We start from the raw sequence: 13,707 nt of genomic DNA, 5'->3' as shown, positions 1-13,707 counted from the left end.
GCAGAATGGATCCAGGAACGAGAAGGGAAAATGTTGGCACACATACGTTCACCACCAAATCCCGGACTGAAGTGACAAAATGTCCGCCGCTCCAAGTCTCTTGTTTGGCGTGCTCTGACGTCAGCCGGGCCTCTCCCCAATGTACGAGTCCCCTCCCACCAGTCGTGCAACCCAACCACCAACCCTTCTCTGTCCATCCATCGCGCGGTGGGCATGGCCTTAGCCTGCCTTGTACAATGTTCCATTGCCATGGTGGCATACTGGCATACTGGGTGGCTGCCTCCTGCTTGTCTTTCCGGTTTGTTTTATCGTCAGTCATTGTATGGGGGCGGGGGGGGAATTTAATCAATGTGGTGCACTAAGGGCCAATCTAATGTCTATGGGGTGTATTGCCATAAGGGACACAGGTATGCTCACAGAGGGAACGACACACAATAGAGTTAGCATATTCCCTACAACTACTTAACATGCCCCTCTCCCTCGTGGCGGGGACGAAGATACACTTAATCCGACATACGGGCTACAGGTCCTCTACTTATTTACATCGAGGTGGTTCTAGCTACCTACAACAGACGAAGCATGATACCTACACAGATCTACCTAGATCTAGATATTCCCCTACCCCTAAATTCATAACGCAGCGCTCCCCACCCCCTCCCCCCTGGAACCGTAGCCCCTGCAAGGTACACTGTAGGCGCTACCGTTCCAGTCTTAGCACTTACCGTCTCACACTCAATTAGCCTCTGAAATAAAGCAGGAGGGCTGTGGAAAGTGAGCCAAATCTACCTACCTATGCTCCTTAACATGCTAACCCCCTTAATCATTATAATTTGTTGTACCTGCGGAGGGAGGAAACAAACAACAACATGCAAAAACTAACTTCACCACAAAACTTAACCTTATCCAAAACTTCAATAATTCGTAAACTCTAATAAAACATTTGTACAAACCACTTCCTACAGACCGCGTCCCCTGGTGGATGCCACAAGATGCAACCTTACCTGCGGGGCCATCCCAATGTACCCCTAAATTTCCACGGGCCCTGTCATGGTGATACAGGTGAGTGACATGGCTTGGTGGATTTTGCCCACATTCATTCAACACAAATCCCATAACCATTCATTCTCATTCCAAAAATCGTTACAACACTAAATCACTACCAAGCACTTATTTCACCCCACCCCCTGCAGAACCATGGCATAGATGTCGTATCACATGTGTGCATTTCTCTCAACTAGGCAGCGGGGAGGTACCGCACAATCATGATGGTGGGAGCGCTTCAGGCTGTGGTGCCCGCAGTCCCAAACACAAGTCACTTGGCTTACAAATTAATTGCACCCCCCACTCCCCTTTACCTCTTGGTCCCATGAAAGTCAAACAGCCCCTTTCCACCGTTACCCCGCCGGTGGGGGTCTCCACACACCAGGCTCTGTTGCCTCCTGCTTCTGCGCAGCACACAGGTCGCCGGGAGTCTCTTACCCCAGGGCGCCCAAACAGACCCTCCACCGACGGCTCCAATTTCCAGATACCACTGGCTGCCAGGGGTAATTGCAGCAGAAGGGGGTCACAGACATCACTCCTCAGAGCTTGATCTGTACCATCCATCTTTTGCCCCCCCCCCCTTGCGAGGAACACAGCTGCTCTAGCCCCAGCTGGCCAATGTGGAGAGCACCTGCTGCCAACAACACAACCACACTCACAACCTCTGCCCTGGGGGAGATGGTCGCAGTGCGTGGCATCCATCCTCACGTCACCTACGCCTCCCTCATCCCCCAGTCCACACAACTGCAGCCCCCAGTGCCCACCCACACTTGACCATGCCAAGGTCCAGCAGACAGCCATGCTCCACCAAGGGACTCACCCAGAAGACATGGTCCACACACCTCGGACACCCATAGCACCATGTCGACACCCAGGGTACCCAACACCATCCCCACAACACCGCGTCCAAAATATCAGCATAGCCAGTTGTAAGCTGTGACTTGCTAATCTATCAATTTTATCACAGCCTCCAACACTTTGGTCTAACACACTGGGATCAATAATGGTGCCATTGATGTCAGTGACCACCACAGCCTCACAAAATTCACCCTTAAATTTGCATTTAACCCTCAGATTAACCATGCCAAACATTTTTCACATTTTACTAATCTCACCAAAGAAGGATGCTTTTCCAAACACATGCCAGCAGAGCTTGGCCCATATGCTCGGCACGTTAAACATTCCCGATTCAACACTCCCATGGCTCTCTTCACAAGCCGAGAGTCCACAAATAATAACGGAACATATGTGGAATATCACTGTCACACCATCATGTTCCACAGATGCCCTCATCGTTGTCCAGTAGGCTATGTCCATGCGGTTCAACCCACGTCCATAGACCAGCACAGCATGGCAGGTCACCACATGCTGGCTGCCCCAGAGTTTCAGGGAGAGGGTGTCAGGCTCAATGCCCGGGCGGTCACCACATCAGGCCCAAGTTGGCCGTCCACAACGCCACCACCAACGTGCGACCCACAACACCTCCCCCTAGTAGTCCTCAATATATGCCATCCCAGGCTTGCGAAACCACCTCTGACCCCCCCCCCCACCCCCGGGAGGTCTTAACCCCCACCAGGGTCCGGTGACCCTATCGGCCTGAGCCACCCACTTGGGCGGCGCCACGATGGACAAGGGACGCCACACTACACCAGACCCCTCGTGGGGCCCAAGTTGTACCACGACACCCATGGCTGGACCCCATGTCCAAATCCCGCCAGCCCAGCCCCCCTGCTGGCTGGCATTACGAAATTTTGAAAGGGGCAACTTTTCCCCGAGGACATTCCCAATGACCTCTCCTCGTCCAAATTCCGCAGCCCGGGGACCAACTCCCCCCAAGGCTGCTCCAAATCCAACTCCCATTTAAATGTCATTTTCTTTTAAAAATTTTCACCACCTGTGCCAAAGCGCAGTTGCAGGTAACAACTCCTCCCTCAGGTTGTTCTGCCCCTCCCTGCAGCTGTTCCAAATTCCCTACAGGGACCAAATCATCTGACGCTAGATCTCCCGACTCATCTCCATCCGAATCCAGCTCGGAGCCAAAACACTCCCCCTGCTGTGTATGTAATTACAGAGCCTCTTTTACCCAATTGTTGTGCATGGTGAGGGTTGCCTCAGTCCCTTCAACCTCCACCTCGAACCGACTCACGTCATCCTCCAAGCTCCTTTGGGCCTGGTCAAACTCCATGCTATTGTCCCAGGTATTCAGCTGCTGGGTCACATCATTTACATCCCCATCAATCATTTGCGGCCCCCACAGGCCTTCCCCAATAAATACCCGGTCCGGCTCCATTACTCACCCCCCCTCCCCCTATTGTTACCCCGTCTTGTTCTGCACCTGTGCAGCAAGGATTCCAATCCATCCCCAGTTTGGGGTGTTGTGGCATCCTCCCGGCCCCGACAGGCCTCCATGTGGGAAACATTCCCCATTAAAATTTTCACATTCCCCATTAAAATTTTCACATTCCCCATTCACCTGTATGCACTCCCCATTCACCTCCAAACATGCAGTCTCCGTTTTAATTTGATTTCAATTGCAATTCCCTGCTCCTGAGCCCCATGCACATCAGCATGGACCGCAATCTCTTCCATTCCATTGATCAATTCCCCCTGTTCAGATTGAATATCTGCCACCCTTGGCTTCTCCTGTATTTCCTTCCCCTGTTCACTCATTCCTTTCATTTCGTTACTCATTCGCTCACTCTGAGCATCCAGTTTAGCCAACCTTCGTTCCTCACGCTCCTTCCGAGCATCCATTTTCTTTATCATTACCTTCATTCCCATCATCATTTGCTCAATTGCGGCCTGGAAAGACATAGGAGACGTCTCTGTAGCAGGGGAAGTTCCATCCCTGCTCTCCGCCCCATCTACATCTGACTCACTTCCAAGGCTCTCTTCACCTTCCACCCTTTCTTCTTCCATATCACGTGCCTCTTCCATCCGTGGGGAAGAGGTAGCTTTCTTGCGCGTATTTTACCTCGGGAATCGATTTCAATTTAATGGCGCACCTTTCGCATCGCGCAAGCCCAATCGACTATTCCAATTTATCACCTCGACTATGAAAAAAAATTCTCAAAATTCTCTTCACTCGACACCAATTATACTGTCACGCGAATGCCCTCAGTTAATACCGTGGGATCGCGGATGGCCAAACGGGCTTTAACTACGAGGCGACGATCAATTGCGGACTTGACTATGCAAGCACGGAAGGAAGAGGAAGAAGCGGTGAAAGCTCTTTCCTGTAGCGATCTCACCGGCAGCTCCGATCCTATAGGAAATGAACTCAAACGAACACGGGGGTAAAATGTACAAAAATAAATGATTTGTTATGCGGAACCCGAGAACAATGGATGCGACGGAAGAAACTAAATCCTAAATCGGGATCCCGCACACCTCACTTCAACAACAGCACAGGGGAATGAATTAAATAAAAGAAACCATTGTGTGCACGTTTGTGGATGTGAGCTTATCTGTGTCTGGCTGTGTAGCGTCGGGGCGATGCTCGAGCGCGTCGTCCGACGCAGCTCCTGTTGGCTCGAACTACCCATTCCATAGCACGTAGCAGCCCTTGGCGCGCCCGCTCATCAGAGCTCCAACGCAGGCCCCGCTCGTCATTCGTCATTCGCACACCAACGCAAGGCAGAGAATTTATGGCGTTCCTTCTCACCACAGTGTTTTGAACTGCTTGTTCCTCCAACAGGTCCGAAGCAAGAGAAGGCCCAGCTTGAAGGGACAACAGGAGCAAGAGGCCAAGGGAAGAGAAGTGAAGACCCAGCCAGCGAAGAGACAGCCAAGAGACAGCCACGAAGAAAAATGCCGGCGGGCCAGTCATTTTGTCACTCGCGGTGTGACATCAGCCCTCTCTCCCAACCAGTGCCTCATTTATTTGTGGTCTTTCGTGCCTTCTGACGTCACCGGCGCTTTTTTTTTGTATACTGAATCGAGGCTCGTGAAAGAGCTGACATTTACTTCACAAACAAATCAACCAGACAAACAAAATATATAAAAAGAGGGAGCGGAAGACAAGAGAATGGGAAGCACACAAACACTTGAGAGCACACAACATTTGAGAGCAGGGAGAGGGCTCGAGGGAGACAAACAAAATATATAAAAAGAGGGAGCGGAAGACAAGAGAATGGGAAGCACACAAACACTTGAGAGCACACAACATTTGAGAGCAGGGAGAGGCAGGGAGAGGGAGGGAGAGGGCTCGGGAGGAGGAGGCGTGGGAAGGGGTGGGGGGGGGGGGTGGGGGGTGGGAGAAGTATAAAACACAAGGACACCAAGGACTTCCAGGTCAGAAGTTGGTATTTCAAAAAGTGGAATTGGGGTGAAATTATCGGGGATAGAAAAGATCAAGGTTTTGGATGGGGGAAGATAAGAGATGGTGGTGAACAGCTGTTTTAAAGACCTGGAGGGTGGAGTGGGATTGAAGAGAGCGAGGGAGTTTGTTCCAGAGGCGGGAGAAAAGAGGAATGAAGGAGCGAAGGTGAGCAGAGAGTCTTGATTTTGGCAGTTTAACCATAAGAGGGTTGCAGGCAGATCTTGTGCGACCTGTCGGAATATTTGCGGGACAGAGCCCAGAGAGAGCTGGGGGGGCAAGGCCAGAGAGGAGTCGGTAGAAGACGGAAAGACCACCAACCTGCCTGCGGTGAGTGAGTGAAAGGCCCTTGGAGCTAGCTTCATCGCGGGAGATTCCAATGATTCTGAATGCTTTGCTTTCAACAGCGTGAAGACGAGCTAGGTGTGAGGCAGGAGCACCAGCCCAGAGGGGAGAGCAGTATTCCATTGAGCTGCGGATGAAAGCCTTGTACGTGGTGAGGAGCTCAGGTGTGCCAAGGAAGGACTTCGCACGATGGAGGATGCCCAGTCGGCGACTGGCTTTGGAGGCCAGATTTGAAATGTGGTTTTCCCAGGAAAGATCATGGCAGATAGTGAGACCCAAAAGTTTGAGTGACAGAACTTCTTGGAGAGGATTATTCAGAAAGTAGATGGGAGGGTTGTCCAGTCGGTCTTTTCGGAGAGACATTGTAAGAGTGTGAGATTTGTCAGGATTGAAAGACATGTTCCACTTGTTTGCCCAGTCTGTGATTTTGTCCAGGTCTGCAGAGAGTGACGAGGCTGCAGACTGTCGATCTGAGGAATGAAGAATGGAGTGACAGAGAGTAGAGTCATCAGCAAATAGATAGAGAGTATTTTCAAGAGAGTCGGGGAGATCATTGATGAAGACCAGAAAAAGCACAGGGCCCAGAACACTGCCTTGGCGAACTCCAGCCTGAACAGGAAGAGGAGTTGAGAGAAACCCATTCAGCGCCACACGTTGACTACGACTAGAGAGGACGTCCGCCAGCCATGCGTGGAGATTTCCATGGATACCAACAGAGGAGAGTTTGGTGAGCAGGGCGGGGTGCCAGACCGTATCGAAGGCACATGATATGTCAAGGGAGACAGCTCGAATTTCCTGTTTGGCATTGAGGACCTCCATCCATTGCTGAGAAAGCAGAAGCAGCATGTCCAGAGTAGAGTGACCAGGTCTGAAACCAAATTGATGATCAGAGATCAAGCCATTGGAGAAGAGGAAAGATTTCATATCTGAAGCAATGATGGATTCCATGACTTTACTGATAATTGAGAGAAGGCTGATTGGTCTGTAGTTGCTAGGATCTGTTTTTGCACCTTTTTTGTGCAAAGCGGTGATGTTGGCAGATTTCCAAGCAGATGGCAGATGACCTTGAGCAAAAGAGAGTGTGAAGAGAACAGAGAGAGGGAGTGAAAGAGCGGAAGAACAAGATTTTAGGACCCGTGGGCTGATGCCGTCAGGTCCAGTTGCAGAATCAGAGTCGAGGGTTGACAGAAACTTTTCCACCTTGTCAGGAGGAAAGGACACAGAGTCCAGGAGCAGCTGGGTACGACTGGGTACGGTGGGTACAGAGAGGGATGGGTTTGGGACACAAGATTTCGAGGCAAGCACAGAGTTGAGGCATTCAGCTTTTTCACGCGCGGAGTCAGCCGTGTGGCCGTTTGAGGTGAGGGAGGGGATGGAGGGGGAACAAACACCAGAAACAGATTTGACCAGATGCCACCAGGATTTGGAAGAGGGAGACAGATAAGAGAGTTCTGTCCTGAGAACGGATAGATATTGTTTCCTGGCTCTCCTGAGGGTGGACACACACTTGTTTCGGGCTTTCTGAAAGGAAATGAGATTTCCTTCTGTTGGATTTGCTTTCCAGGAGACGAAAGCAAGTTGTTTCTGGGCAATAGCCTCACCACAAGATTCCGTGTACCATGGACGGGAGGAAGGGTATGACAACTGAAGACGAGATGGGATAAATCTGTGCATGAGAGAGAGCAGTTTACTTTGGAAGAATTCCCAGGATGAGTTCATGTCAGAGGCGGTAGAGATGGGAGACCAGTCCAGATGATTGATGGCTGCTTGAAGACCATGCCAGTTGGCCTGAGTGAAATGCCAGACTCGTCGACGCTGAGGAGGCTCTCTGAGAATGGTCAGAGAGATGTCCACTTTAACAAGCACATGATCAGATGAGCCGATTGGAGCAGAAGAAGAGCAGCAGACATTTTCAGGGAAGTTAGTCATAACCAAGTCCAGAAGAGAAGATGCTCCATTGATTGAGATCCGGGTCGGGAAATTGACAGATTGTGTCAGTCCCAGTGAGTCACAGAAGTCCTTTGCTGAAGAGCCATGGCTGGTGAGAGAGGTACCCACACCCAGCCAACTGGCATGGTGACAATTGAAATCAACACATATGAGGAAGAGAGAGTTGGGATGGGTAGATAGAAGTTGGTCCATGTTATCAGACAGCGAGATGTAGATTGAGTCATCACTGTTTGGTGGATGGTACAACACACATATGATCAAAAGGTGGGAGCGAAGGGGAAGCCGTAGCCAAAGGTATTCCTGGGGGTGAGGTGGAGAGAGGGCAGTGCAGGGCGAGTGCGGAAGAGAGTTTTTTTATAAAGATAGCAACCCCCCCCCCCCCCCTCCAGGACGAGGCTCAGTTCTATCATACCGGAGGAGGGAGTAACCTGGGAGAGATACCAAGGAATCAGAGACATCATGAAGGAGGAAAGTTTCTTTTAAGCAGACCACGTCTGGTTTGTCAGAAGCAACCTGTATGGAGAGATCAGTCAAGTTTGAGCGAAGGCCCCGGGTGTTTGAGGTCCATACTGTTAAAGAAGAGGAAGGGGGAGCATCGGATACAGAACAGGGGGGGGGAGCGGTACGGTATGATGTGGAAGAGGAGGAAGAGGTAGGGAGAGCTGTTGAAGGTGCGTCAGAGATTTCAGAACAGCTTGGAGAAAGGGAAGTATGGGGCGGACAAAAGGTTTGATGGTGATTGGGTGAGGCGCAGTGAGGTGTTGTTTGAGGAGGGGGAAGAGTGAGGCAGAAGGTTGAGGGAGCTGAAGGTGAGAGTTGGAAGGGGGAAGAAGTGGGGAGAATGCTTTGAGGAGGAGGGGTGAGAGGGGAGTCTAGGAGGGGAGGAGTGAGGGAGGGTCTCAGAGGGGAGGGGTGTGGGGGGAGTTTAGGAGGGAAGGGGCAAGGGGGGATATCTGAAAGGGATGGGTGATGGGGAAGATTTGGAGGGGAGGGGCAAGGGGGAAGATTTGAAAGGGATGGGTGATGGGGAAGATTTGGAGGGGAGGGGTGAGATTGGATTTTGAAAAATGTACGATTAATGGGAAACGAACATTTCTTGCAAAATGAGATTCTTGCGACCTTCGAGTCAAAAATACGTTTGAGGATGCTGAAGGATGGGTGGAGTTCTGGAGAGTTTAGGGAATGAATGAAAGATGCACTGTAAGAGATGGAATTTTTTTTTGGAATGAATAGATTTGGTGAGCAATTCGAAAGCATCCTTTTATAGAAGAAGAAGAAAAAGGTGTTATAGAATATGACAGAATACCATTCTTCAGGGGACAGATGGAACATTTTTTAACGACGTGAACAAAGAACGAACGAACAAATAAGAACGAAATGGATAAGAACAGAGAAGGGAATATATATATCTATTTTTTTATATATATATTTTTTTGAGTTGGGATGAAAACAAAGACAGAGACCGAACGTGGAACGTGAAAAATAGAGACCGAAAGGAATTGCGAGCGTCGAAAGGAAACCGACGATTCTGTACACAGGTATGAAAAACCAACACCAAGAATACTATTTGAGACACACCAATAGTTACATACACACCGAAAGAAAGATAAAGTTTCGACCTGTGGTAAAGCCGGTATTACGGCAAAAACACAATTGTGAACAGTTACTTATTAACTTCGAAAGCGTGCGCGCATGCACAGCTTTGAAGAGACGTGACGTCACGTGACTTCCCGAGACGAGAAGAGACGTGAAGAGACTTTGAAGAGATTTAAAACGTTAGACAAGTGATCGATGTTCGGGGAAGTTAGGGGGAGAAGAGAAAATCTAAGAAATAAGCAATACAGTGAAGGAAAGAACTTAAATTCACAGAACACCTATGGGGGTGGGGAAGCCAAGATAAACTAGGCCGCGCACGTGGTGGGACAGAAAAGGATTAAATTATACAAAAGTTTGCAAGAATTGCAAATCAACACCAACTGGAAAACACCCTGCAACACATGCACAATAAAAAAACGAGTAGGAATTGACGAACACGAATGGAAAAAATACTATAACTTTTGCTGCCGTGCAGAGAGCTTCAAGACGTTTCCTTGCTCCAGGGACCAGAAACGGCTTGTCCTCCAACCAGCAACCTGCTTCTAAGTAGTCGATTTGCGCCTTCCGCACTGATTGGCTGAGGTGTCAACGGTCGGTGGCCAATCAGTGTGCCGCCTCCTTCCACCTTCCTTTCACAAATCAGTGGCCAGACTCTTACCCCAACCAATCACACGTTCTCCTGGGCGTGGCTCCAGTCTGGCTGGCATGATGTTTGTCGCCCATGGTGGCATACTGGGTGGCTGCTGCCTGTTGGCTCTTCCAAAGTCATTGTGGTGGTGGGGGAATTATTTAATGTGTGGTGCGCTAATGGACCTATCTAAAGTCTATGGGATGTATTGCCAGAAGGGACACTGGGTTGCTCACAGAGGGAACGACACACAAGGGAATTTTACCCATAATCCCTGTAAGGATTAGCATGCCCTGCCCCCTCATGGCAGGAACACAGCGACGCACTTATTCCGACATACGGCTAAACACAGAATTTATTACAGGTGAGGCTCCCTATCACGACAGTCGGACACCTACCTATGCAGATCTACCTGAATTTGGATATTCCTCCACCCCTAATTCATAACAATACTATAGGGTTCAATCCCACTCCTGACTACCAGTTGTCATGTGGTTTGGCTCAGTTAAGACCGAGCATCACCATGGATGAATATAGCTTAACGAGGCGTCCGGGTCAATGGCGGATTTGCCAAACACGCGCAGCAGGAAGGGGGGAAGAGGAAGAAGCGGTGAGATTTACCTGACACGATCTCGCCGGCAGTCTTCAACCTGCAGGAATTTAAATCAATCGAACGAAAACCGAATTCAATGTACAAAAAGAACACGTTTATTGAACGGAACCCGAGAACAATGGACGCGCAGGTAAATAAATGTCCTAAATCCGGATCCCGCACACCTCACATCAACAGCAGCACAGGGGAAGGAATTAAACAAAAGAATTGTCGTGTTATGTTCTGTGGTGCATCTTGTCTTTCTCTGGATGTGTAACATCCATCGTCCAACGCGGCTCCGGTTGGTGCAAAGAAAGGCCTCAATGTGCCCCCGTTCGCGTGCTGCTAGGCCCACGTCCGCCGGTGCGCGGCAGGCCTCGCATTCCCCGCGCGAAGGGAGCGAGCGGGTGTGCAACCCACCTCTGCAGCCATACAATGTTTTCCTTGGGTTCGGCACGGCCCTCCGATGCACCCAACGTATGTGGTGAGCGAGTCGCAGATGAAGGGACCAAACGAGCAGGGCAAGGGAGGAAGGAAGGTCTGGGAAGGCAGAAGCCAAAGCGAGAAGAAAGGTCGAGACAGAGGTCCGGGCAGGATGGATCCAGGAACGAGAAAGGAAAATGTTGGCACACACACGTTCACCACCAAAGTCAAGACCGAAGTGACAAAATGTCCGCCACTCCAAGTCTCTTGTTCGGCGTGCTCTGACGTCAGCCGGGCCTCTCCCCAATTCACGAGTCCCCTCCCACCAGTCGTGCGACCTGCTCAACAACCCCGCAGTGTCCATCCACTGCGCGGTGGGCGTGGCCTTAGCCTGCCTTGTATGATGTTCCATCCCTATGGTGGCATACTGCGCAGCCGCCTCCTGCTTGTCTTTGCAGTTTGTTTTATCGTCAGTCATTGTGAGGGGGGGGGGGGGGGAGGATTTAATCAATGTGGTGCACAAAGGGCCTATCGAATGTATATTGGGTGTATTGCTATAAGGGACACAGGTATGTTCAGTTCACAGAGGGAACGACAGACAATGGAGTTCGAATATTCCCGACAACTACTTAACCTGCCCCGCCCGCTCCCTCGTGGCAGGGACACAGATACACTTAATCCGACATACGGGCTTCAGGTCCTTTACTTATTTACATCGAGGTGGTTCTAGCTACGTACGACAGACGAAGCATGATACCTACACAGATCTACCTAGATCTAGATATTCACCTACCCCTAAATTCATAACAATACATATGATCTTTTGTGTTGAGAAAATATAGAATTTTCGGAAAAGTGTTAAATATTTTTCATTTTGATTTTGACAAAAAAAAGAAAATTGTTGTGTTCTTTCTTTCTGTAGAACAATCCAGAAGTAATATGGGACAAATATGGTTCTGTCGCAATTGACAGTGAGGAAGAAGCCTTTTCTGAAGAAACAATCACGAAAGCAAGACTCACTTCCTATAAAATACAAGTCTGGGCCTCGCAACACCAAGATTAATGTTAAATTAAACAAACACAAAAAGGTTGTAGAAAGGCGGATACATTATAAGTGTAATGTGTGCAGAATGGATTTTGCCTCAACACGTAACATTAAAATACACATGAGGATCCACACTGGAAAACGTCCCCACAAGTGGTTTGCCTGTGATGAAGGTTCCTTGACAAAAAGCAATTTGAAATCACACATGAGGAGCCATACAGGAGAGCAACCTTACAAATGCTCGATATGTGATAAAGGTTTTTCTCATTGCAGCCATTTGAAAAGGCATATGAAGATCCATACAGGAGAGCGACCTTACACCTGCTCGATATGTGATAAAGGTTTCTCTCATTGCAGCCATTTGAAAAGGCATATGAAGATCCATAAAGGAGAGCGTCCTCACAAATGCTCGATATGTTATAATGGTTTCTCTCGAAAAGACCATTTGAAATCACACATGAGGATCCATACAGGAGAACGACCCTCACAAATGCTCGATATGTGATAAAGGTTTCTCTCAAACAGGCAGTTTGAAATTACATATCAGGATCCATACAGGAGACGACCTTACAAATGCTCAATATGTGATGAAGGTTTCTCTGAAAAAAGCAGTTTGAAATTGCATATGAAGATCCATACAGGAGAACGACCCCACAAATGCTCGATATGTGATAAAGGTTTCTCTCAAACAGGCAGTTTGAAATTACATATGAGGATCCATACAGGAGAACGACTGCACAAATGCTCGATATGTGATAAAGGTTTCTCTCATAGCGGCAATTTGAAATCATATATGAGGATCCATACAGGAGAGCAAACTTACAAATGCTCAAAACAACAACAACCACAACAACAGGCACTTTAAGGCCATTTTCCCTGCGAGCGCGGGGGTTATAGCTGGGCGGCTTAGGTAAAAAATTCGGATCGATTGTGCCTTTTCCCTTAAACGCATGAAACTTGGCACATGGCTAGAATACCCGAAAAGAAAGATTTTTAGTCCAGGGGTCATCCCCAATTTCACCCCATATGGCGGCCATCTTGAAATCCAAGATGGCCATCATACAAGACCTATTTTGATGAATATCTCCATAATTAGAACAGCTATCTTCATGGTTGCAGTGCCTACACCTACATTTTTAGGGTCTAGGAATCCAATGGTAACATAAAATATTAAGCAGTATGTGGCGGCCATATGAAAATATTAATTTTGCATAGTATCATGCAAACTGGGAAAGCACATAAATACTCTTACCAGGTTGGCATTCTTCTGTGATTTAAAGCGTCTATGAAAGTAATTATTTTTTTAACGCTGATGCCAATTTTCTGGGTCAATGATCAAATGAAAACGTAGAATATTGGTTAATGTGTGGCATCACAAGATGGCCACCATCTAGGGACCATTTTTATTCACGTCGTATTATGTAATGCATCATTTCCATTTCTTGTCCATTTTCAATCCATTTCTTGAAGAAACCGCTGACCTTTTGGTCCTTGACACAAAGGATATAGCAAGTGCATCAGTCGTACAAAGTGTGAAAGACGTGCAGAAAGTGGGAAAGGAGGCTCTGGAGTCATTTGTGCAAGAGAGGCTGATTGAACGCTCAAAGCCTTTGAATGATGTCGTCCCACGCAAAAAGTTACCTCTGTTTGGCAGCTCATCAGTAACAGACCAGCTGACAGATAAACACAAGGTAGCCTCATTGAAGAGTGATGTTCAACTGTTTTCTCGCCTCTATATTGCCTGACAAACCCGCGAGGGAAACCTGGAT

General features: G+C 48.7%; 1 protein-coding gene across 1 annotated transcript in view; it reads left to right on the top strand.

The window, feature by feature from the left end:
- The window catches only part of LOC144889636 (uncharacterized), a 49,208-nt gene extending 36,479 nt beyond the window's left edge, over window positions 1–12,729 (top strand). The window contains exon 4 of the mRNA XM_078770641.1: window positions 11,816–12,729. Coding sequence (XP_078626767.1) covers window positions 11,844–12,443 — 600 coding nt within the window. The 5' untranslated portion in view covers window positions 11,816–11,843 and the 3' untranslated portion in view covers window positions 12,444–12,729. The remainder of the gene's footprint in view (window positions 1–11,815) is intronic.
- Window positions 12,730–13,707: the final 978 nt, after the last annotated feature.

The sequence above is a fragment of the Myxine glutinosa genome, chromosome 1, assembly GCF_964187855.1.
Source record: "Myxine glutinosa chromosome 1, kmMyxGlut1.1, whole genome shotgun sequence".
In the NCBI taxonomy this organism is placed as follows: Eukaryota; Metazoa; Chordata; class Myxini; order Myxiniformes; family Myxinidae; genus Myxine; species Myxine glutinosa.
This window is presented reverse-complemented; position numbering and strand designations above follow the sequence as displayed.